Source organism: Athene noctua, chromosome 2 (genome assembly GCF_965140245.1).
Source record: "Athene noctua chromosome 2, bAthNoc1.hap1.1, whole genome shotgun sequence".
Classification (NCBI taxonomy): domain Eukaryota; kingdom Metazoa; phylum Chordata; class Aves; order Strigiformes; family Strigidae; genus Athene; species Athene noctua.
The window spans coordinates 1,907,915-1,930,272 of NC_134038.1; the positions used below are offsets into that span (position 1 = coordinate 1,907,915).

Here is a 22,358-nt window from a genome sequence, read left to right on the forward strand (position 1 = left end):
AGAAGACTATCTTAAGGCACTGTTCACACTCTGGCCTTCATTATCCACACTTAATACCTTTCCTATTTTCCAGCGTTAATGAAATTTCCTGCCGGAGCGGGTCTTCTGGATGGACGGGAGGACTCTTTAGATCCACGGGCTTGTGCGGCAGAAAGGGAATTACAAGCCCCTCGTGTCGAGGGGCTGGCGTATTCTTCAGGTCCTTGGCCTGGCTATTATCTCATTAATTTTATCCTCTTTTCTCAATACAGTTCATTTCCAAAGGCTGTCCTTTCCATTAGGGTAAGAATTCAACGAAGAGCTGTGACACCGCCGCCGATGAAAAGCGACGGGGCGTTTGGTGCAGCTCTTTGCCCTCCGTTACAGCCATCCTTCCCCTTGCCCTCCTCGCTGGTGGCTTTTCACCACGACCGCTGGGTTGGATGTCACTAACGGGGAGGGGGACAAACACCAGCGGTTGTGTTGGGGCTACACAATCGCTTGGGAGCAACAACGTGGCTTGAGAGGAAAACAGAGGTTTCCTACAGATGGAGGTTGGGCAATTAAGTTCCAGCCCTGCTCTTCTGTATGAGCTCAGCTTCCACTGTGATTTTTGGATAGAAAACATATTTTACCTTCAATTTTAAACCTCTTACCGCTCCTATAATATACATAATATAATCAATATTCTAATTAATACAATAAATACATTAAACATGCTAATAAATAATACTCTATAAGTAACAGATGTGGCCAAAGCTGAACCTGATGCGTGTGTTCAGCTGCTGAAATCTCCCATGAAGCGTGGCCAGCATTTCCCAGTGAACGGCATCTCCTCTCCTGGGGAGATCCTCTTCTGGGTTTGCATCAGGACCACCCCCCCATGATGGTGTGAACGTCTGTGGGCAGGGGGTCCCACCAGCCCCAGGCAGCATCCCCGGGCTTCTCCCCCTGCAAAATTACACTTCCAGTTTCTGGGGAGTGAAGGATGGAGGAGGCACCTTCCAAGGTTAGAGGGGAATAAATACAAATACAAATAAATACAAATAGTGAGGCCCCCTGAAGAGATGTTTAAGATGGGTTATTGGGGCCCATCTCCCCCCACATCTGGCATAACCCCCATGAACGTTGACTTTTTTAGATGGGAGGGTTTCCAGGTGGTACAGAGCCTCCGCGGAGGTTGAGGCGTGCTCGGGACATCCCTGCTTGGTCAATTCCATCACCCAAAAGGTGGAAATGGAGATGGTCAAACCTCTAGTAAGCTCAGGTTGAGCCCTGGTTGAGATTTTGGTCTGGTGGCACTTGGGGTTTTGGCAGCCTGAGCAGATGTTCTGCAGAAGCTTTGCTTGGAGGACACCTAGACGGGTCATTTTTTGACCTCAAAAACACGACGACTACAAATTGGAGAAGACTCAGCCCCACTCCCTTTGCGGAGTGAGATGCTTTTTGATGCTCTTTGCCAAAATCCTTGAAAAATCCCAGTGGGAACAGCCCTAATGGGAAATATGGGGCCCATGGTCCCTTGTATTTGAGGCTTGGCCATCGCTAAGGGCTGCCAGGAGAGCGTGCCGCTGTGCACATCACTGCTCCGCTCCTCTTGTACTGGCTTTTTTCTTTTTAATATTGCTTTATAAAAGCATAAAATGTTTTATAATCTGCAGCTGTTGCTATTTGCTCAGCAGCTGCTACCTGCTTGCTCTCTGCTCACATACCAGGGGTCAGATGCCAGCGGGTAATAACTCTTGATAAATGGTGACTTTGGAACAAGGAGCGCCGGAGTGTGCAACCACTTCAACGGGTTGAGTGAGTGCAGCAAAGCGAGAAAATAAATATCCTGAGGATTTGGGGGATTCAACCAGCCAGGCTCTTAAAGCAGCGCTGTTTGGTCCCAGCCGGCACGAGCAGCCCCCGGGGCTGCGCACGACTTGAGTTTGGTTGGATTTTATTGATATGAAAGCCATAAGAGGTGTGGGGTTTTTTACCCTATTTTTTTTTTTAAATTATTTTGCACTCTGTTGATGTTTTTCTAAGGAAATTCCCTGATAATAACAGCAGTCCTCTAACTTCTCATTCGAGACAGTAAACCCCCATGCCGGAGAGGTGGCAAGTGATGCTCAAGGCTGTCTGCCCATGCCCGGAGGAACGGGGAGGATTTGGGGTGCACGAAGCCCAGGTTGGTTAGGGATGCACAAGGAGAAGTGAAACCCACGCAGGAACGGGGAAAACATTCTTGTTTGGAGCGTGCTGTTGGTGTCACTTTGGTGTGCCGTGGGTTTTAGGGCTGGGATGTCTCAAGATAGGAGGCCTGGGTGTTATTTTATATATATAAATACATATATATATATATATATATTTTATGGACGAGGCTTTGAGCAACCTGGGCTAGTGGAAGATGTCCCTACCCATGGCAGGGGGGTTGGCCTAGATGATCTTTAAGGTCTCTTCCAACCCAAACCCCATTCCATGACTGTAGGATTCTATGATTCTCTCTATATAAATATATATGTGTGTGATAATTTAATATATATTATTGATTTTATTAAAAATGATGTTCGGTGTGTTGCTATATAGAGAGATCTCTATATCTATATAGATATTATCTATAAATAATATATATTTCTATATATATTGGATATATATATCTCTTGAGAATATATATATTCTCACCGTGGGTGAGCGTGGGGCTTCTTCCTTCCCCTCTAACAGACTAAAAGGATATATGAAATATATGTCAGATAAAATCATGTTATATCTATATCTACAGCTGTATATAATATATGTATATTGTATCCTCTACAGAGATTACCAAATATACATAATTCAATATATTCAAAAATATCCGAATAATATAAAATACTAAAAAGAACAGTACTGTCCAGGCCTTGTATCTCTATCAATTGTCTGTAGATGTTATTGAAGATAGATATCGAATATATCTATATTTTGATTATGTATTTTGAACATCTCTAGCTATGATTGAATATATATATTGAATATATATGTATTGAATATCTCCAGATATTACTGAGTATATATATGTCATTCAATATATGTATTTAGTCTATATATTCAATAATACCTAAACATAATTGAGAGATAAGTAATAATCTATAGATTTTTATATATAAGCATTTGCATACTATTATATATAATCTGTAGATAATATATTTCAATATAAGTATTCAATATATGTTCAGTAATATGTGTGTGTATGGATATATATTATCCACAGATTATAGAATATACATACAATTATATATTCAATAATATCTATATCATTTTATATATATATTTAAAAATATAATGCATGTTGTATATATGACATACATAAAATATATGTATTGTGCATATATATACGAACTAACGTCCAGACCTCGTATCTCAGTCGGTAACATTTTATAGGTATTTTTCTGTGTTTTCTGTGTCCAAACCAAAGGAAATAGATCTCTGGTCACTAACCGTTGCCCTGATGCCGGGTGTATCTGGGGGTTACGGATACGACAAACAAATTCTTGGTCTCTGACCCTTATTCTGATTATTTCCTTCACAATCAACAGTTCTGGCGGTTTCTGTCCTGCAAATTTGGGAGCTTTTGGGGGGCGTTTTGCCAGCTGGGTTTTCCGAAGAAAACTTTACGGAGCCTCCTTGAAGGGCTTTGATAATCCTGGCTCAGTGCTGGGCAAAGCAGGAGCCGAACGCTGTCGGCACTGCAGACCCCGTGGATGGTGACACGGAGCATCCTGGTGCCCTCCCGGAGCTGCTTCACTGGGAAGAAGAGGAAGAGGAGAGCTGGAGCTGGGATGGGTCGTCTTGTCCCAGCCACGGGGGTACTTTGGTGTGTTGGGATAGATTTATTCAATTCATTGCAGGGTTTGGGTTGGAAGGGACCTTTAAAGGTCATCTAGTCCAACCCCCTGCACCCTGCTGAGCTATACCGATAGGCGTGGAGCAGGTGTTTAGATTTATGACTCATTTCTGATCCAGGATGATTATTGGGAGCCCCAAGAATTATTTTTATTAATGGGGCAGAGACTGTACACTGTCTTCCCCTGCCCTGATACGTATGGAGCACGGGACCGTGCTCAGGGAGAATCACAGAATCGTGGAATGGTTTGGGGGGGAGGGACCTTTGAAGATCATCCAGTCCAACCCCCCTGCCATGAGCAGGGACATCTTCAACCACATCAGGTTGCTCAGAGCCCCGTCCAACCTGACCTTGAATGTTTCCAGGGATGGGGCATCGACCACCTCTCTGGGCAACCTGGTCTGGTGTCTCACCACCCTCGTCGTAAAAAATTTCTTCCTTAGATCTAATCTGAATCTGCTCTTTTTTAGTTTAAAACCATTACCCCTTGTCCTATCGCTACAGGCCCCAGTAAAAAGCCTGTCCCCATCTTTCTTAGAAGCCCCTTCTAAGCATTTGAAAGGCGGCTCTAAGGTCTCCCCGGAGCCTTCTCTCCCCCAGCTGAACCCCCCAACTCTCCCAGCCTTTCCCCCCAGCAGAGCTGCTCCAGCCCTCGGACCATTCCCGTGTCCCTCCTCCGGCCCCGCTCCAGCAGCTCCATGTCTGTCCTGTGCTGGGGACCCCAGAGCTGGACGCGGGGCTCCGGGGGGTCTCACCAGAGGGGAGCAGAGGGGGAGAATCACTTCCCTTGGTGATTAGGTACTTGATATAATTTTTACTGGCTGCATTAGGCCACTGATACGGCCATGAGATCTTTCTCCAGGTCCTGCAGCCAACACTGGCTGCAACTTTGGACTTCCAGAGCTTTGCTGTGCGCTGCTGAGTGGTCCATGGGTGGCCCTAGTGTCCCTCAGACAACAATATCACCGCTATGGCTCTTCGCAAATAACCCGGTTTTGTAAAAATTAAGACTTGATGCTCCTCTCTGGAGCTATTTCATGAGGACCAAGCCCTTGGGGAAACGGGGCAGCGGCTTCTTTGTGCAGTCCCCATCCCCTCCACAAAAACCAGGCAGCAATTCTCCAAGCTCGGTAGCCAGTGGCAACAGCCCGATGAAATGAATAGGCTGTCACACTAAGCGCTAAGAAATGTAACTATTACATTTTACAATTCTCTTTTTCTTTGCAGCACATGTTCATTTAAAGGTAATGCTCTCCGGGGTTTGCATTCTGCTGATAGGATAGCGGGGTCTTAATTTACAGATATTCTCCAGTAATGTGCGGTTTATATACGTTCTGCTAATAGCATTATGAGCATAGTTTGGACTAATACAAAATTAGAGCTCTAATTTGCATAAACAAATTACTGTTTGGATTAGCGCTAAATGGGGAAGACGTCTGATATTTGAAGAGATTTGATTTGGCTGCAGCAGCTCTGTTTGTATAACGGCGTGTGTACGAAAATGAGCTGGGTGGCTCCGTGCGGGTTGGGAGGGAGATGGGATGGGGCAGGAGACACCAGGTCATGAACCACGGGGGGTTTTGGTGGCAGTTCAGTCCCTCTGAGACATATTTGTTCCTATGATGTCACTTCAGAGTTTATCAATCCTTATGGGCATTTGGTCTGAACATCTGGACATTAGGAAAAAAATTCTCCCAGCAAGAGTGGTCCGAGAGTGGAAGAGGCTGCCCAGGGAGGGGGGAGTCCTCATCCCTGGGGGGGTTTCAGGGCCGTTGGGATGAGCTGTGGGGGATGTGGGGTAGGGGAGAACTTTGTAGAGTCGGGCTGACGGCTGGACTCGATGACCCTGAGGGGATTTTCCAACCTGAAGGATTCTGGGATTCTGTGGGCAGCAGTAACCGGGTCACAGCTCCCAGCTCATCACTGTCCTGCTGCCTCTCTGCAAGGTTTCTGGGTGTAGGGGAGAGATGGAGAGGTGGAGAAGGGTCCCCTTGACCCAGCTCGAGTCCCCTCATCTGTGCCAGGCAATAGTTGGGGTATGACAGTGGCCTTGGGAGACTCGTCCCATGCAGGGATGTAGCAAAACTCTTGAAAGAGGCAGATTTGGGGGCAGAATAATAATAATAGCAAAATTATAGTACCTTATAATCAGAAGAAGAATTATGATACCAAAAATATCAAAGCTTGCAGAGGTCCATAAAGCTTGACCAAGCTCAAGGACATTCCCATGTTGCCGATTCCCTTATGGGGTTGCACCCACATTTCTTTCTGTTTCACAGAATCCCAGAATCATCTGGGTTGGAAAAGCCCTTGCAGCTCCTCCAGCCCCACCATGACCCTCCCCCTGACCGTTCCCAACTCCCCCAGATCCCTCAGCGCTGGCTCAGCCCGACTCTTCAACCCCTCCAGGGATCCCGGGGACTCCCCCCTGCCCTGGGCAGCCCATTCTAACGCCCAACAGCCCCTTCTGCACAGAAATCCTTCCTCAGAGCCAGCCTGACCCTGCCCTGGGCAGCTTGAGGCCATTCCCTCGGGGCCTGGCGCTGGCTCCTTGGCTCCAGAGACTCATCCCCCCTCTCTGCCCCCTCCTGGCAGGGAGTTGCAGAGGGCCAGGAGGTCTCCCCTCAGCCTCCTCTGCTCCAGACTGAACCCCCCCAGTTCCCCCAGCCGCTCCCCAGCAGACCTGTGCTCCAGACCCTGCCCCAGCTCCGTTGCCCTTCTCTGGCCACGCTCGAGTCATTCAATGGCCTTTTTGGGGTGAGGGGCCCAGAACTGAACCCCCTCAGCGAGGGGCGGCCTCCCCAGTGCCGAGCCCAGGGCTCAGATCCCTTCCCTGTCCCTGCTGGCCACGCCAGTGCTGACACAAGCCAGGATGCCGTTGCCCTCCTTGGCCCCTGGGCACACTGTTGGCTCCTGTTCAGCCGGCTGGCAATCAACCCCCTCTGGTCCTTCTCTGTTGCTGGGGCTGGGGCTGCAAGCCCAGGGTGTGAGATGGGGTATCAGCCTGGGCTCCATGGACTCCCCTGGATCCTGTTTCAGATGCACCAGTTATTCTGGTTAAGATGTCCCAGCAGCACGGATCGAAGCTGTGCTGCATGCAAGGCGTTGGGGTCGAGGGCAAATATCTACAGAGTTTAGTGATAAAGACCTTTTCTGGGTCCCAGCAGGCTACGGTTGGGTGGGAACTTGACCTTCAACACGTGGTCTCTTCTCCTGCGGAATTGCCGTGGGTGATCTGGGGGAAAGAAATGTCTTTTTGTTGCATGGAGGAGAGTCCGTGAAGGTGGGGGTGTTTGCTGTAAACCGCAGTGAATTGGGAGTTACTCTGCAGCAAGTTCCTGCATAACGTCCATGCTCAGGCAACTGAGAGTTTGCTCACGAAGCAGCAGCTCCTTCCAATATCATCCCTCATTTGGACTTACCTTGAACCTTACCATTTTTTTTGCAGATCCCCGTTATTAAACCAAACACGCCTGTCGCCTCAAGGTGCCAAGTCCCAGCAGGTCCAACAGAGATGGAGGAGCAAAGGCTATCGCTGCATCGGCGGCGTCATGTACCGAGTGTCGGCGAATAAACTCTCCAAGACATCCAGCACCCCTGGCCGGGGCAGGGACCTGAGCACCAAGAGCCCCGGCAGAACAGGTGAGCAGCAAGAATTTGTCCTGATCTGTGTCTAAAATCCGTTGATGTCCCAGCCTCAGCCTTGAGGTCAGTTTTTAGATGCTTTTCCCAGCCCGTGTGTTGAAACTCATACTCTGGCCTCGTAGGAGCCCGGATGCAAAGGTGACGGGCGTCCCATCGCTGCCCAAGGGCATCCCCCAGCTGTTCTTCCTCTGCGCTAGCACTGAGGGGAAAAAATACAGAAAAAACGAAAGGTTGAAGAGGTTTTTCTTAACTTAGGCTTAGTTCAAGCTTGTATTGATGCGCCTTTAGATCTTGTTTCTTTTTTTAAACTGAGCAAAGTCTTGGGCAGCTTCAAACAGCACCACAAGGTTAAACGTATTTGAGGTGCTCATCAAATTACATTCAGTATTGACCTAAGGAAAGCTGAGAGGATCATTCTGCAGATAAATATGAAACAGGCGTTTCGACACAGTTACCCGCTTTACATTTAACTTCAGTTAAATTTGTGTTTCAGCTCCTCTTGGACTTGTGTAGCTTTTAGGCAAGACCAGGTTTTTAACTGTGCTTAAAGTATTTTATTGAGTTTCTACTTGGGGTCAAATATTTTTGCTCCATAACTGCTTTATTGACAAATTTTAGGGACAGTTAAGCTGGGAAAGGCAAAGCCAAAGCTTTGTGCTATTGTTTATCTTTGCTGGAAGGATGAAGGGTGCGGAGATGAGTATGTTCGTGGATGATGCTATAAATGAGGTGATTTAATGGCAAAGTCATTTTACGTATGGTGGGAAAGTGGATGAAAAGGAGAAATAAATATCACAGTGTCGTTGAGAGGTGCAGCCTCTGAAACTGCCTTCACCCCGATCCGTGTGAGCGTGGTGGGGCATCCTGGGTAGTTTGAAACCCACAAAGAACGGGGATTAGGGAGGGAAGGAGCTTTGTGCAGGCACAAAAATCCCATCAGCAGGAGAGATGAGCAGCTCCGGGAAGTTTGAAAAACGTGAGGAAAATTAGGAGCAAACAACAACATCTCAATAAAGAGTAAATAACTCCCCCTGACGCTCGCATGCAGCCGGTAAGTGGTGCTGGAGAGAAAATGGAGAGACGGAAATGAGGGGCGGGCAGGAGAGGGACAGCCGGTGATGATAAATCCGTACTGCACGTCGTTGCTGGTGGGGAAGAGGGCAAAGATTTAGTTTAAACCAGGGATTAGCTGCTTGGGCACCTGGAGATGGGAAATGAAGACGCCTGCAGATGATGGCAGAGATGCGGATGCTGCGGTGGCCGAGGGGGCACGGAGCCGATGGAGCATCGCTCTCAGGTAATTTCCCTTCTGAGAGCATTAAAGGGATGCTCAGCAGCGATTTGGGGACGGTTTGCTGCTTTTTTTTTTGCAACTCAGCTCTGCTCAGGACAGATTTTTGGTGGTTGACTAGCCTGCAACATCCTCCTGGCTGCTGGCTCTGCAAATAGGTACGTGCACGCTCAGGAGTAGCATCCATATGGCTTGTTTTGAAGTCTGCGATCCTACCTGCGAGCTGTTAAATCCTTGGCTTTGGTGCTGTGTCTGATGGAGGATGGACAAGGATCAGCCTTTGTCATGGAAAAAAAAAGGCCATAAAGCAAGCTTAGGGGTCTGTAGACCACACAAAGCCTGGTGTCAGCACTGTCGGATTTTTTCAAGAGCTTTACTAACGACAATAGGATTTTCCAAAGTGTCTCTATCAGCTGCACAAAACCCAACTTGAAGGTGGTTCTGTCATAAGCACCGTCCCTGTGTGTTGAAGCTATCGTTGAAACATCTTGCCAGCGTGCAAGAAAACGGGGGAAACCCCCAAGAAACAGGCAGGGAAGGAGTTAGCTGGAGCAGGTCCTGTTCTGGGACCAGAGTTGGACCACTGGGAAGAGTCCAGGGGAGAAGCGATGGCTGGAAGGACTGGAAAAGTGGAAGACCTGGGTCTGTGCAGTCTGGAGAGGAGGAGGTGGAGGGGCTGCAGGGCCCCAAGTTGATGAAGAACTGCCAAGCAAAGGAAGGATGTCTCCTCCATGGCCAGGTGGAGCAGCCAAAAACCAAGGGGCTTAAACTGTTGTAGGCAGGGTTCAGGGAGAGCTTTGGAAGAATGAGGATTATGAAGTGCTGGAGTAAATTGCCTGGGTTGACTCTGAAATCTCCATTATTGGGATTTTTGAAAGAACAGGTGACATGAATTTCTCTTTGGGGAGGACACAGGTGGGGTAGGTCCGGCCTTGCAGCAGGGAGGTCGGACGTGACTCAAGCTACTGCCTAGTCGATGCGTTGGTGGCTTTAATTTAGGGGTTGGGACAATGGTGGGAGGCCTTGACTCTGCACCACCATGCTTAAATCACTATTTCTGCTGCTCTTTGAAGCACCAACGTTTCTGAGGGAGTTTTTCCCAAGCCCAGATCTCGCCCATGCTGTATTTAAAATGCTTGTTCTAGACTTTTTTTTTTTTTCATTTACCTAAGTGCGAGAACATCTCTACATTTATCTAGCCACCAGGAAACAGCAAAGTCATGCGCAGGCAACTCAGCAAAGGCTGGTGGATTCATCCTGTCTCTGAATATCCATTGCTGGGTTGGGACCAAGCAGACAAACACCAAATTTCTGGAAGAAGGATTAAGCCAAAGGTGTGACGGGAGGATTTTTTGTAAATTCAGACATTGACATCGCTCTTGGGGTTTTGCTGGGGGAGGATTTTGGGTATGGGGGAGGAACAGCAATGATTTTCAAGGGATTGAGTTTGTAGAAGTGACCTAAAGCAGCTTTAAAAAGCAAAGGAATGGTAAAAGGCACGGGGTGAGCACGCACTGGATACTTTTGTGGATGCTTTTCCCCCTACTTGATCTCAGTTTTAAAATAATGAGACTTTAAGGGAGATGTGCAGCTATCTCGAGGTTAGCAGGTCAGACCTGCTGGCCAGTGGTGGGGAGGGAGCAGCTCCCCATTGTGGCTTTATTGGGGGTGATGAGGCACAGAGGAGGTGCAGTCCCCCCATCTTTCCTTCCATACTGGTACCACGTCGTTTAATGGGGTCTCATTTAGAGCAACAGGTTTAATTAGTCCCTGTTTGGGACAGACGGTCCCTTCCAGGCTTATTTTCTATCAATTACAAAGCCATCTAGTTTATTTTTTTTAAGATATCTTCTTTTGCTGTAGCGTCCTTCCCCCTGCCACACGGCACGGTGGGTCTGTGACTATAAAGCCTTAGTAACTGGTGTGTGTCAGTATTTTCATGTCATCTTTCAGCTCTCGCTGCAATTCATCCTCTTTCACAAGGATGGATTCAACAGATACCAGCAGCTCTTGCTTTATGATAACTGGGGCTGGCAGGGCGGAAGATTTGTGTGTGCTCCTCGGATACGAGCCTTCACACATTTGCTCAGTGCTCTGTGTTTTCAACACTTGACAAAGTTTCTTTAAAAGAGCAAAAAAAAAAAAACCAGCTTTTCCTTTCCCTTCCAGTGCCAGACACTGTGTGTTTGGGGTAGCAGAGAGAAAGGAAATGCTCGTGACAGTTTAATAGCTCAGAGTTTACTTACAGTGGGTTATAATTCTGCTGTTTGCCTGAATTTATTGGGTTGGTATTTTGTCTCTTCGTGGCCCGACTGCAATAAGAAATGAGATGCTGGTTTCTGCAGCTGATCCATCAGTTCTGTCGTAGCATCCCTGCCAGGTGAGTGGGATGGGCAGTCGTTTTGATGCAGGGGGGTTAGTTAAAATTTGGTCCTGGGGATGCACCTCCTGCAGCCCTGTGCTGTATCAGGGTCAATCCTGGGGCTACCAGGAGCAATAAAGCAACTTATCCATCTCCTGGAGCAGGATGAAGAGCAGGGGGTTTGCCACAGCTCATCACAGAATCATTTGGGCTGGAAAAGCCCTTGAACTCCTCCAGCCCCACCATGACCCTCCCCCTGACCGTTCCCAACTCCCCCAGATCCCTCAGCGCTGGCTCAGCCCGACTCTTCAACCCCCCCAGGGATCCCGGGGACTCCCCCCTGCCCTGGGCAGCCCATTCCAACGCCCAACAGCCCCTTCTGCACAGAAATCCTTCCTCAGAGCCAGCCTGACCCTGCCCTGGGCAGCTTGAGGCCATTCCCTCGGGGCCTGGCGCTGGGGCCTTGGCTCCAGAGACTCATCCCCCCTCTCTGCCCCCTCCTGGCAGGGAGTTGCAGAGGGCCAGGAGATCTCCCCTCAGCCTCCTCTGCTCCAGACTGAACCCCCCCAGTGCCCCCAGCCGCTCCCCAGCAGACCTGTGCTCCAGACCCTGCCCCAGCTCCGTTGCCCTTCTCTGGCCACGCTCGAGTCATTCAATGGCCTTTTTGGGGTGAGGGGCCCAGAACTGAACCCCCTCAGCGAGGGGCGGCCTCCCCAGTGCCGAGCCCAGGGCTCAGATCCCTTCCCTGTCCCTGCTGGCCACGCTACTGCTGAGCTCATCCACAACTCGCTTTGTCAGCAGCGGTGCGATGTGGGGAACACCCTGGAGCCAAGAACAAGATCACTGCAAACCCAGTAAAAGTTTCTGAAGGTGTTTTGAGTGTAAAGAAGCTCCCGGCAGGGGTTCGTGTTTTGGGGCATCGCAGTGGTCCATGCAGCTGCTGAGAACGTGTTGCTCTGCTCCTAAAGGACCTGCTGCAATTTCTGTCCTTGTGTCCAGAACACTAAAGATTAAATATAGAAATAAAATGTCTTTTTGCTGTCCCAGCCGGCCAGTGAGCTGAGATGTACTGTAACTCAGCCGCTCAAGCAAGGATGGAAAGGGCTCAGAAGAAAACATCTAACTGCAAACTCAGAGCTTGAACCCCCTCTCCTCATCCCCATGCAGGATGAAAATACAGTATCAAACATGGAAAGGTCTTTACCCCTGGGATAACTGGTATTTCTGCCATAATATATTTTTCACTTTGCAGAAGTATTAGAAAATAGGCAGCAGGATGGTGTGGAAAGCATTCGATATGTTGCAGTTAATTAAACAAGCATAATAATTGGGTTTCTCCGCTCACAACGAACCTTTCCTTCATTTCTTTCTACAGCTGCTAAGATGTTATTCAAACACTTGAGGAATTTCCATGAAATTGGGGAAAGAAGCAAAAGGTCCTGGCAACGCAGCATTTCACAAAGAAATCCAAAAGGGAAAATAAAAAAAGCGCAGCCCTGTACAAGATTGAAAACAGCAGAAACCAAATTAAGGTTTGACATTGTCCAGAAAACAGCTCTGACCCCAATCTAGGCCCGAGCTGCTGCGGTGGGAGGTATTGCACACCGTGAGTGGGGCTGGCTCCCGCGGTGTTTTGCCAGTGCCCAGGCTGCTCTCCCGGGGTAAATCCTCACCTGCACGACTCCCTCAGCTGAGGATTTACATCCTGACAAGCATGTGGGATCCACAATTAGATGAAAGGCTTTGGGACACTCTGATGTGGGTCAGCTTCAGCTGCCGGAGGGATGCTCATGGGTGGCAGCCAACCTCTTCAGCAGCATGGCTTTAGTTACTGGTGGGTTTGAATTTTCTCCACAATTATAGGACCCAGAATCTGTGGAGATACTCGTATCTTCCCATGACAGGGAAGGGATCTGAGCCCTGGGCTCGGCACTGGGGAGGCCGCCCCTCGCTGAGGGGGTTCAGTTCTGGGCCCCTCACCCCAAAAAGGCCATTGAATGACTCGAGCGTGGCCAGAGAAGGGCAACGGAGCTGGGGCAGGGTCTGGAGCACAGGTCTGCTGGGGAGCGGCTGGGGGAACTGGGGGGGTTCAGTCTGGAGAAGAGGAGGCTGAGGGGAGACCTCCTGGCCCTCTGCAACTCCCTGCCAGGAGGGGGCAGAGAGGGGGGATGAGTCTCTGGAGCCAAGGCCCCAGCGCCAGGCCCCGAGGGAATGGCCTCAAGCTGCCCAGGGCAGGGTCAGGCTGGCTCTGAGGAAGGATTTCTGTGCAGAAGGGGCTGTTGGGCGTTGGAATGGGCTGCCCAGGGCAGGGGGGAGTCCCCGGGATCCCTGGAGGGGTTGAAGAGTCGGGCTGAGCCAGCGCTGAGGGATCTGGGGGAGTTGGGAACGGTCAGGGGGAGGGTCATGGTGGGGCTGGAGGAGCTGCAAGGGCTTTTCCAGCCCAGATGATTCTGTGGTGATTGCTGAGCTCCCACAGGCAGAGGTTTAAGAGGAACTCTTAAGTATCTGCCACCATGTGTATCCTAATACAGCTGTGACCGTGGCACAGTCACAGCTTTGACTGCAGAGGAGCAAATGATTTCTAAACACATGGTTGAATTCAAATCTCCAGGGCTGAGGGTCTTTCCCCGCATCTAGATGCTCTCCCTTCCTCCATCCTGCTGCCTAATGTTCCCTCCTGCCTCAGTTTCCCCACTCTGCTGCAACAGCATCTTAATGCCCAGCTGGGGAGACTGTGAGCTCCTCCGCTGCATCCCGCTGAAGATGGATGACTGGAGCTCATGAACACGATTTCAGATGCGGTGGGAGAACTCCACACTCGGCAAAAGGAGGAGGAAGATAACCACGGCGCAGGGAGCCGTGCGTTGGGAGAAAGTGCACTCTCGGCTCCTTGTTTACCAACTAATTTTAGAAGCGCTGAGCGCTGCAGAAACGCGCTTCCCGTGTTTGCAAGGATGATAAAGTGCTCAGCCCCGCCGTCGGGCTGGCCAAGGGCTTGCCTGAATGATGCTCTCTCCTCCGAGCCGCTTGGCTCTTTAAAAAAAGGGAAGGATTTAAGCCTGGACACCAGGTTTCAGCTGGTTTTGGTGTCACATGTGCTGGGGCCCACTCGTGCTCAGCCCCTTTGAGCTGAATTCCTTGGCTTTGGGGTGGCTCAATCCCTTGGCCCCTTCAATCTCTGTTACTTGTCTTTGGGATTGCTCAGTTCTTTACCCCTTTTGAGTTTAGTCCCTTGGCCCCTTTGGCAGTCAGTCCCTTGTTTTGGGGATTGTTCAATCCTTTACCCCTTTTGTACTCAATCTCTTGGCCCCTTTTGAACTCAATCCCTTGTTTTGAGGATTGCTCAATCCTTTACCCCTTTTGAGCTCCAGCCCTTGGCTTCTTTTAAGCTCAGTCCCTTGTCTTCAGGACTGCTCAATCTCTTGCCCCTTTTGAGCTCAATCCCTTGGTTTCTTCGGGTTCCTTGGTTTTGGGATTGCTCAATCCTTTGGCCCCTTCAATCTCAACCTCATGGTTTTGGGATTGCTCAATCTCTCACACCTTTTGAATTTAATCCCTTGACCCCTTTTAAATTTAATCCGTTGTCTTTAGAACTGCTCAGGTTTTGGTCCCATCAATCTTAATCACTTTTTGGGGGGATTACTCAATCTCTGGACCCCTTCATGCTCAATCCCTTGGTTTTGGGATTGCTCAGTCCTTTACCCCTTTTGAGCTCAGTCCTTTGGCCCCCTCAATCTCAATCCCTTGTCTTCGGGATTACCCAATCTCTTACACCTCTTGAGCTCAATCCTTTGGCCCCTTTGAGCTCACTCTCTTGGTTTTAGGATTACTCAATCCCTTACCCCCTTTGAGCTCATTTCTGTGGCTCCTTCAGTCTCAGTGCCTTGGCTTTGGGATTGCTCAATCCCTTGGCCCCTTCAATCCCAATCCCTTGCCTTTGGGATTACGCAATCTCTTACCCCTTTTGAAGTCAGTCCTTTGATTTTGGGATCACTCAATCCTTTTGAGCTCAGTCCCTTGACTCTGGGATTGCAGGTGCTGGTGGGCAGGGACCTGCTCTCCTTGAGGAGCACCACTGGATCCAGCACTGGTTTAGACTGGAGCTTGCAGAGCTCAGGAGATGCTCCACAGGCTCCTTGCAAGCAGCGGCTCGTAGAACATCATCAAATCCAGGCTGTGCTTCTTTAATTGAGGTTGCATTGCTAATGAAACACTCGTGACCGCCTGACCTGGGGATGTGCATGTTCCTGTTAGGAGCTGGAGTGTGATCAGGCAGGAAAACGTGAAAAGCTCCGCTCGTGTAGCAGCAGCTCATGCCATCTTTTGCTGTTACCTTCTAGAGGGTGAGGGTTTCTGCTGCCCGGTGAGTAAAATAAATTACCCCCAGCAGCTGCTAGTGCTGATCATCTGAAACAGTGGAACCCGCTTAAATGAATAATAATTAAAGAAATAAATTTCCCCGAGTGCCAGCCTCAAAACTTTTTGTTCAGCAATAAAGCAAAGGAGAGCCTCACAAAATGAATCGCTTGGCTGTTTCCGAAGTCTGCGCTGCGGTGGGCGAAGTGGGGTTATAATGGGACCTATTAAAGGAGCCGGCGTGGTTACAGGAAGCCTTTTCCTGGGTGTCAAGGTCGTGTTGAAAGAGGCTGAGTAGAAGCGAGTGTGACTAACGGCCAAACCCCTTCCCTTGATGAGCGAGACTAAATCACGGGAAGCTGGGATGACCCTGTTATGGTCATCCCCGAGTCAGAGCATCAGCTGGTGGAGCCGGTTCTCTGCCGGCTGCGGTCGCTTGGGCAGCGCCCTGGTTGTTTCCCCTCGCTGTGTAAGATTTCCATAAATTATCCTTGATTTGGAGCAGTCGAAGCAGATGAGTAGCAATGGGCTCGGTGGTTTCCTCTGTCCCCAAGGAGGGTGACATGCATGGCTGGCACTGGCCCATCACCCTAACACGATGCTCTCACCCTCTTGCACATCCCTTGGCCCTGCGGCTTCTCCCTTTTTTTTGACTGTTTCAATTTTCTCCAACCTTTTTTGTCAGCTATTTCACTTTTCTCCAACCTTTCCACCATATAAAAAAATAAATTACTAGATAAGATGCACAGACTTTTCCACATGATGAGCTCCCGGTCCTTGAGCTGTGCCCTAGATGCAATAAAGTTGTTCCTAAATAATTAAGCAGGTAATAATGAACCGTGCTCCCTCCGTGCAATGTTTACAGCTGATTTTTAACACAAAGGAAAATTCCAAGTGTCCTTCATGGCGTGCATTTGTTGTATCTCAAGCCCTTGGGCAAGGGGGAGCTGAGCAGGGGTGGTGGAGCTGGATGGGAGCATCCCGCTCTCTGTGTTGGCATTCTGGAAAGCACTGACTGTTGCTCCCAAGTGTGGTTTTGGGGCTGCCAAGGCCAATATCTGCCAACTTTTCCCTGGAGGAGAAAGACCACGGTAGAGGTGAGGGACCCCTCAAACCCTGAGATATGTTTTGGAGTTATGGAAAAAAAAAAGGGTTCCAATTAATGTATGGGTGGTGGTGGTGGGGTGCAGCACCCGACCTGCTCATTTTAAACATATTTTGTGGTTGTGGAGCCTTCGGTAGGGATAAATTATGATTCTTTGCCCTTTTCCATCAAAAACTGGAATTTCGAGCGGGATGGGCTGAGCAGAGGCAAACGCTGCAGAAAACACCACGGGACCGCTCGGCTGTGGATTTCTTCAGAGGAGCAAGGGAAAAAAAAAAAAAAAAAAAAAAAAGGAGTTAGGCTGTAGCCCCCGCTATTAATCATAGCTGTAATCATGCATTTAATGAACATGACAGCTCCTGCTCCCTCTGGAGAGACGCGTCGAGTCTCACGGCTGGGTTAGGTACAACAATCACTTCTCAACGCTCGCGCTTGATAACACCGAGAGCCGCCGGAGCAGCCAGTGTCAGGTTGGGGATGATGCATTAAGAGAAACAACCCCCGTTTGCACGGGCTGTGTATTTCCTTACAGATGATGCGCTTCAATCCGACTAAATCATTAAGAAGGCAAAAAAAAAAAAAAAAAAAAAAGGCAAAGGGAGAAAAACACCTGTCCCTTATGCGGGGTATAAAATATCAAGCCTGACGCCGCCGTGCTGTGTGTAATCAGTTAAAAAGCCCTTAATGTGCAGTTCTCGATGCTCTCCCCAGCAGATTTTTTTTTTTTCTTTTTCCTCATTTTTTTTTTTTTTCTCCCCCTGTTGTTCCCGCTGCCTTTGAGCGTGCACAGGGGAGGAACTTGCCACGCCGCTTATTTAAATCTCTGCAGCGAGGGACTTTTGCAATATAGAGGCAAAGGTGATACGGGGATGCGCGAGTTGCTCTCCTGATCCGACAGCACTGCTGCGTCCCGACGCTGATGCTCGCCCCGGTTGGAGAGCAGTTGGCGAGAAAAACGGGACAGATTTGCAAAATAAAAGTGTCTTATGTCTGGATCAAACTCCCAGAGATCAGTATCAAGCCCTGGGGGCATCGTTTTAGCTTTTTGTTTCGTTTAGTCTTAGACCACAGCAAATTTCAGCTCCTAATTTTTTTTCATTTAACCCTTATCCGGTTCTCCAGTGTCTTTTACTCAGCCCCGTTTCCCACCACGTGGGTTACTTTGATAATACAGATACACCCTGAATCTCCACTGTTTGCAAAATATTACAAGTTTTGTATTTATTAATGCCAGTCTCTTGGTAGCGGCTCTTAACTGGGCAATCCCGAGTTGGTAACCGCTCTAAAAATCAAAACTTGGACTCCTGGGAACTCCTTAAAGGTCTGAGACATCAAACCCCCTCTCCTGCATCTCCTCCCCTGCTGCTTTGATGCTCAGAGAACCTTGCTTGTATTTAAACTTCTTTTTGCACGATGCAAAAGCTTCTAAAAATACCATCGTGCCAGAGCCTGAGTTTCCTCCGTAAATCCCAATTGACAGCGAAAACGTGTAATTACGGAGCTTCTTAACCAGAAGCATTACGAAGCCGGTGGGCTGTCTCCTCCTGGGTAAATATTTAGGTGGTTTTCTAATAGTTTGGGGAGGATTTGCATGTGGGGTGAGTAATTAGGCAGTGGGGAAGCGTGGATGAAGGGTTTCTCAGCCAGCTGCCAGTCTGATGCTTTGCCAGACCCGGTGTCGGCATGCTGGATCGGATCTCACCCGGATTTTGTGGATGGGATCAGCTCTCGGGGGGGGTTAAACTGCCTCTAGGCTGTGAATTAATTCACAACAAGAGCCCTTAACTTAACGGGATCTGCACCTTGCCTGTCCACTTTTATAACAGCGTGACTTCTTGCCAGAAAATGGGCAAAAAAACCCCAAACGTTATGCCATGGATGTATTTTTTTGCTATGTATAAATTAAAACCCAGTGGCATGAGGCTGTTGCACCCTTTATTTATTTACGTATTACTTATTTCTTTAGTCCTCCTTTCTGGTCAAGATGTGGTTGTCAGGCTGCTTTAACTAAAAGGATGGTGCACAAGCACGGGAGCGTGTTTGTCCCCGAGAGTCCACTTTTATGCCTGAGTATTAAATATTTAGAGAGATTGTCTGCTGCTCTGGGGAGCCAGCTCCTGGTATAGCCTGTCCTGCTGAGCTTGCTTTAAGGAGCATTAAACATAATTGCAGAGGGCTGAGGGATGCTCTATCCCTACGCTAACGGTCGGGCTTTAATTTGGGTCTTTCTCCCTGCATCACTTGGGAGGTCAAACTCGCTGGAGCGCGTCGGCCTCTTAACCCACGAGATGCTCTGCGGCATCTTCGCAGCGACCCGCATGTGATGTGCCTTGATTTTAACACTGAAAACAAGTTAAAAAGATGCTCCTACAGCGAGGCAGCTCTGTGACGAGGTGGAAGGCAAAAAAAAAACCCAAGCCCAGCACAAAACCCCTCAGGGGTGACTCAAAACGCCCGGTTGATACTTGACGCGCTTGGGGCGAGCTCGAGTGAGCTTGTGGGAAGCTTGAACGCGCTTGCCAGCGAGTTGTGCGGAGCGTGCTCGATGCTTCTGATCGACAGGCATGTGCCGCCCGCGCCGGCATCGCGCCTGCGCCAGCGTTTTTATTTGCAGAGGGAACAGATGGGGCTTCGCCGACGCCGGCAGCCCGAGTGACAGCTCGCGCGCGGGGAGAGCGCGCTGCCGCGCTATCAAATTCCACTCGTTCACTCCCCAACACGCCCGGGCTGGCAGGTGAGTGACTGAGCTGCTCTCGTACCACCTGGAAAGCTGAGATACAGCCTTTATTTTCAATTCATTCTTTCCTACGCCACTCAAGGACAATTTAATTATGTGCGTGCACGTATCGGCGGCAGGCGCTGGGCTTCCCCCGCCGGCTGCGGGGAGCAACCAAGCCAAGCATGAAAATTTGCTGGACTGATAGTACAAGCGTGCGAGTGGCCCAGAGGGGTTTTTTTTGGCACGTTTGGGTGCTGGGGGGAAAGGTCCCTGCTGTGTTTGGAGCTGGCGAGGAGCCCTTTTGCTGTGGCTGCCCCAGAGGTGCCGTCAACATGGAGGCCTGTAAAGAACATCCTCACCCACTGGGGAGCTCTTTGCTTTGGGTTAATTAATAAGATCTCATGGAATCACAGAAGGGTTTGGGTTGGAAGGGACCTTTGAAGGTCAGAGACAGGGATATCTGATTGAAGGAGCTGGGAGTGTTGAGTGTGAGGAGGAGGAGGCTGAGGGGAGCCCTCATCCCTCTCTGCAGCTCCTGCCAGGACATTGCAGAGAGGCTGGGGCTGGGCTCTGCTCCCAGGGGATCAGGGACAGGACAAGAGGGAACGGCTGGAAACTGCCCCAGGGGAGGCTCAGGCTGGGCAGGAGGAGAAAATGTTTCCCAGCAAGAGTGGTCCGAGAGTGGAAGAGGCTGCCCAGGGAGGGGGGAGTCCCCATCCCTGGGGGGGTTTCAGGGCCGTTGGGATGAGCTGTGGGGGATGTGGGGTAGGGGAGAACTTTGTAGAGTCGGGCTGAGGGTTGGACTCGATGACCCCGAGGGGCTTTTCCAACCTGAAGGATTCTGTGGTTCTGTAATCTTCAACCACATCAGGTTGCTCAGAGCCCCGTCCAACCTGACCTGGAATGTTTCCAGGGAGGGGGCATCGACCACCTCTCTGGGTAACCTGGTCCAGTGTCTCACCACCCTCATTGTGAAAAATTTCTTCCCTCTATCTAGTCTGAATCTACTTTCTTTTAGTTTAAAACGGTTACTCCTTGTCCTGTTACTACAGGCTCTGCTAAAAAGTTTGTCCCCATCTTTCTTATAAGCCTCCTTTAAATATTGACAGGCCACAAGGTCTCCCCGGAGCCTTCTCTTCTCCAGCTGAACCCCCCAACTCTCTCCGCCTTTCCCCCCAGCAGAGCTGCTCCAGCCCTCGGACTGTTTTTGTGGACCTAAGATACTGAAGGCTGCATGAATTCCGGAAAAATTTCTCCATTCTGAGCAAATTTTCAATTGTTTTCTTCTCTGTTTCCAACAGCGAGGTTGCACTGTGTGCCCAGTCCTGGCTTCTCTCCATCCGGCTGCCCGAACAGATCAGCTACGAGCCGATACATCGCCAGGTCTGTCCTCGCGGGGAGGGACGCCGTGCTGCCCCTCCGGGTGCTGCGCCTGGTCTGTGCTCAGGAGGTTGTCAGAAGCTTGAGACGCAGCTATTTAACTGGCTGTTAATTCGGTGAAGCTCTGGCTGCTGCTTTTCTCCTATCCTCTGCTACGAGGTGGTTGTAAGCTCAGCAGAAAGCCGCCCTTTCTTCTTGGAAAGGATTTGAAAGCCTATTAATGGATAACAACACCTTTCTGCGAGCAAAGAATGCCAAATCCTATTCAGAAAGTCCCTTTTTAAATCAACCATATTGTTCTCAAGAGGATTTTTGGGGTTTTTTCCCTGCCTCTGAGAAGCCCATCCCAATTCCACCTAAGAAATCTGCAGGTTTTCCTTCTCGCTGTCCCACCCACAAACTGGGAACCTGCCACGTGGCAACTGGGAAGCACCATGTATGGGAGAATGACAGCACGTTGCTGCTGTTCAACACCCTGCCAGCTTTCTTCCTGCCTTATATTTTTGGTGCTAGATGTGCCACACGTCACAGTGTCCTTAAATATGAGCTTTTGCAGGCAAGTCCTTCTTAACTGTAGCAGACTAAAATTTATTCCTGAGCTTTGGCTGTTCCAGATGTCTGTATACAGATGTAGTGCCGGATTCTAGCTATATTTTATCATATCCTATCACTAATATCAACTGGTTTAAAATCTACAATTGGAGTTAACTGGTACTGGAGTCCAGCTTGCAAATGCTTTTTGTGTGGGTTGTCGTGCTGGTGACCTGGCCAGGTATCACAAGTCAACATGAGGTGTCAACTGTGGGGAGAGCTTTTCTTCAATATCATCATTTTTGCAAATAAATTTACTTTTTTTAAGTGCTTATCATGCCATATCGTGGCTTGCCTTGCCTTGGAAGCACCTCAGGTACCAAGAAGCAATTTGTGGTGGGCCTTGGTGTCCCCCTGAGCCATTTGTGATGAAAGAAGGGGTGGTGTTTCTGCTGATAAAACGGGGCTTTTGCATTCAGCAGTTTGGCTGTATGAAGTTGTCTTTTGCTCGTTGCATTTTAACTCAAGAGCTGCAGACAACCAATAATTATAGAGGTAAAAATGTGCATTCCCCCCCAAAAACAGTTTTCTTGAGTGAGCATTTGTTGTGGGCAACTCCACTGTCACCCTTAGACCTGTGGTTCTTGCACCAGGAGGACCAAGACTGTGGAAATACATAAATATTATGTAATATATATTATATTTTATATATAAATATTTATCCTTAGTCTCTAAGGAAGCAACGCTTACAAATACCCAAAGAACCTAAGACGAATGGCTTTTTTTGCCCCCCTCCAGAGCACTGGGTCTTCTGCAAACTTGAGTTGACCCTGCTGTACCATCTAATCACCTGCTCAGAGAGATCAAACGTTCCCTCCGTGGTGTTGCATTCACCCAGATCTCAACACTTCCCCTCTTACTCTTGCTCCCCTACATCTTTGTAGTAGCTGAGTAATTGTCTTCAGCTGGAAACTTGGGGAAAATATGCACTAATCAACTTCTGATATCCTTAAGTAACTTCTGGTGGTACCAGGTAATTAATACCAAGTTTTTCTGGTATTTGATGTTACTTTGTGTTTCTGTGGCCATCAGGTAGGCCCTCATTCACTGACATCCATAAACAGG

At 49.2% G+C, this 22,358-nt stretch overlaps 1 protein-coding gene across 1 annotated transcript in view; it reads left to right on the forward strand.

Annotated features, from left to right (window-relative positions):
• The window catches only part of ZC3H3 (zinc finger CCCH-type containing 3), a 199,420-nt gene that overhangs the window by 128,699 nt on the left and 48,363 nt on the right, over positions 1 to 22,358 (forward strand). The window contains exons 5-6 of the mRNA XM_074898330.1: positions 7,293 to 7,486; positions 20,624 to 20,705. Of these exons, the coding sequence (XP_074754431.1) occupies positions 7,293 to 7,486; positions 20,624 to 20,705 (276 nt within the window). The remainder of the gene's footprint in view (positions 1 to 7,292; positions 7,487 to 20,623; positions 20,706 to 22,358) is intronic.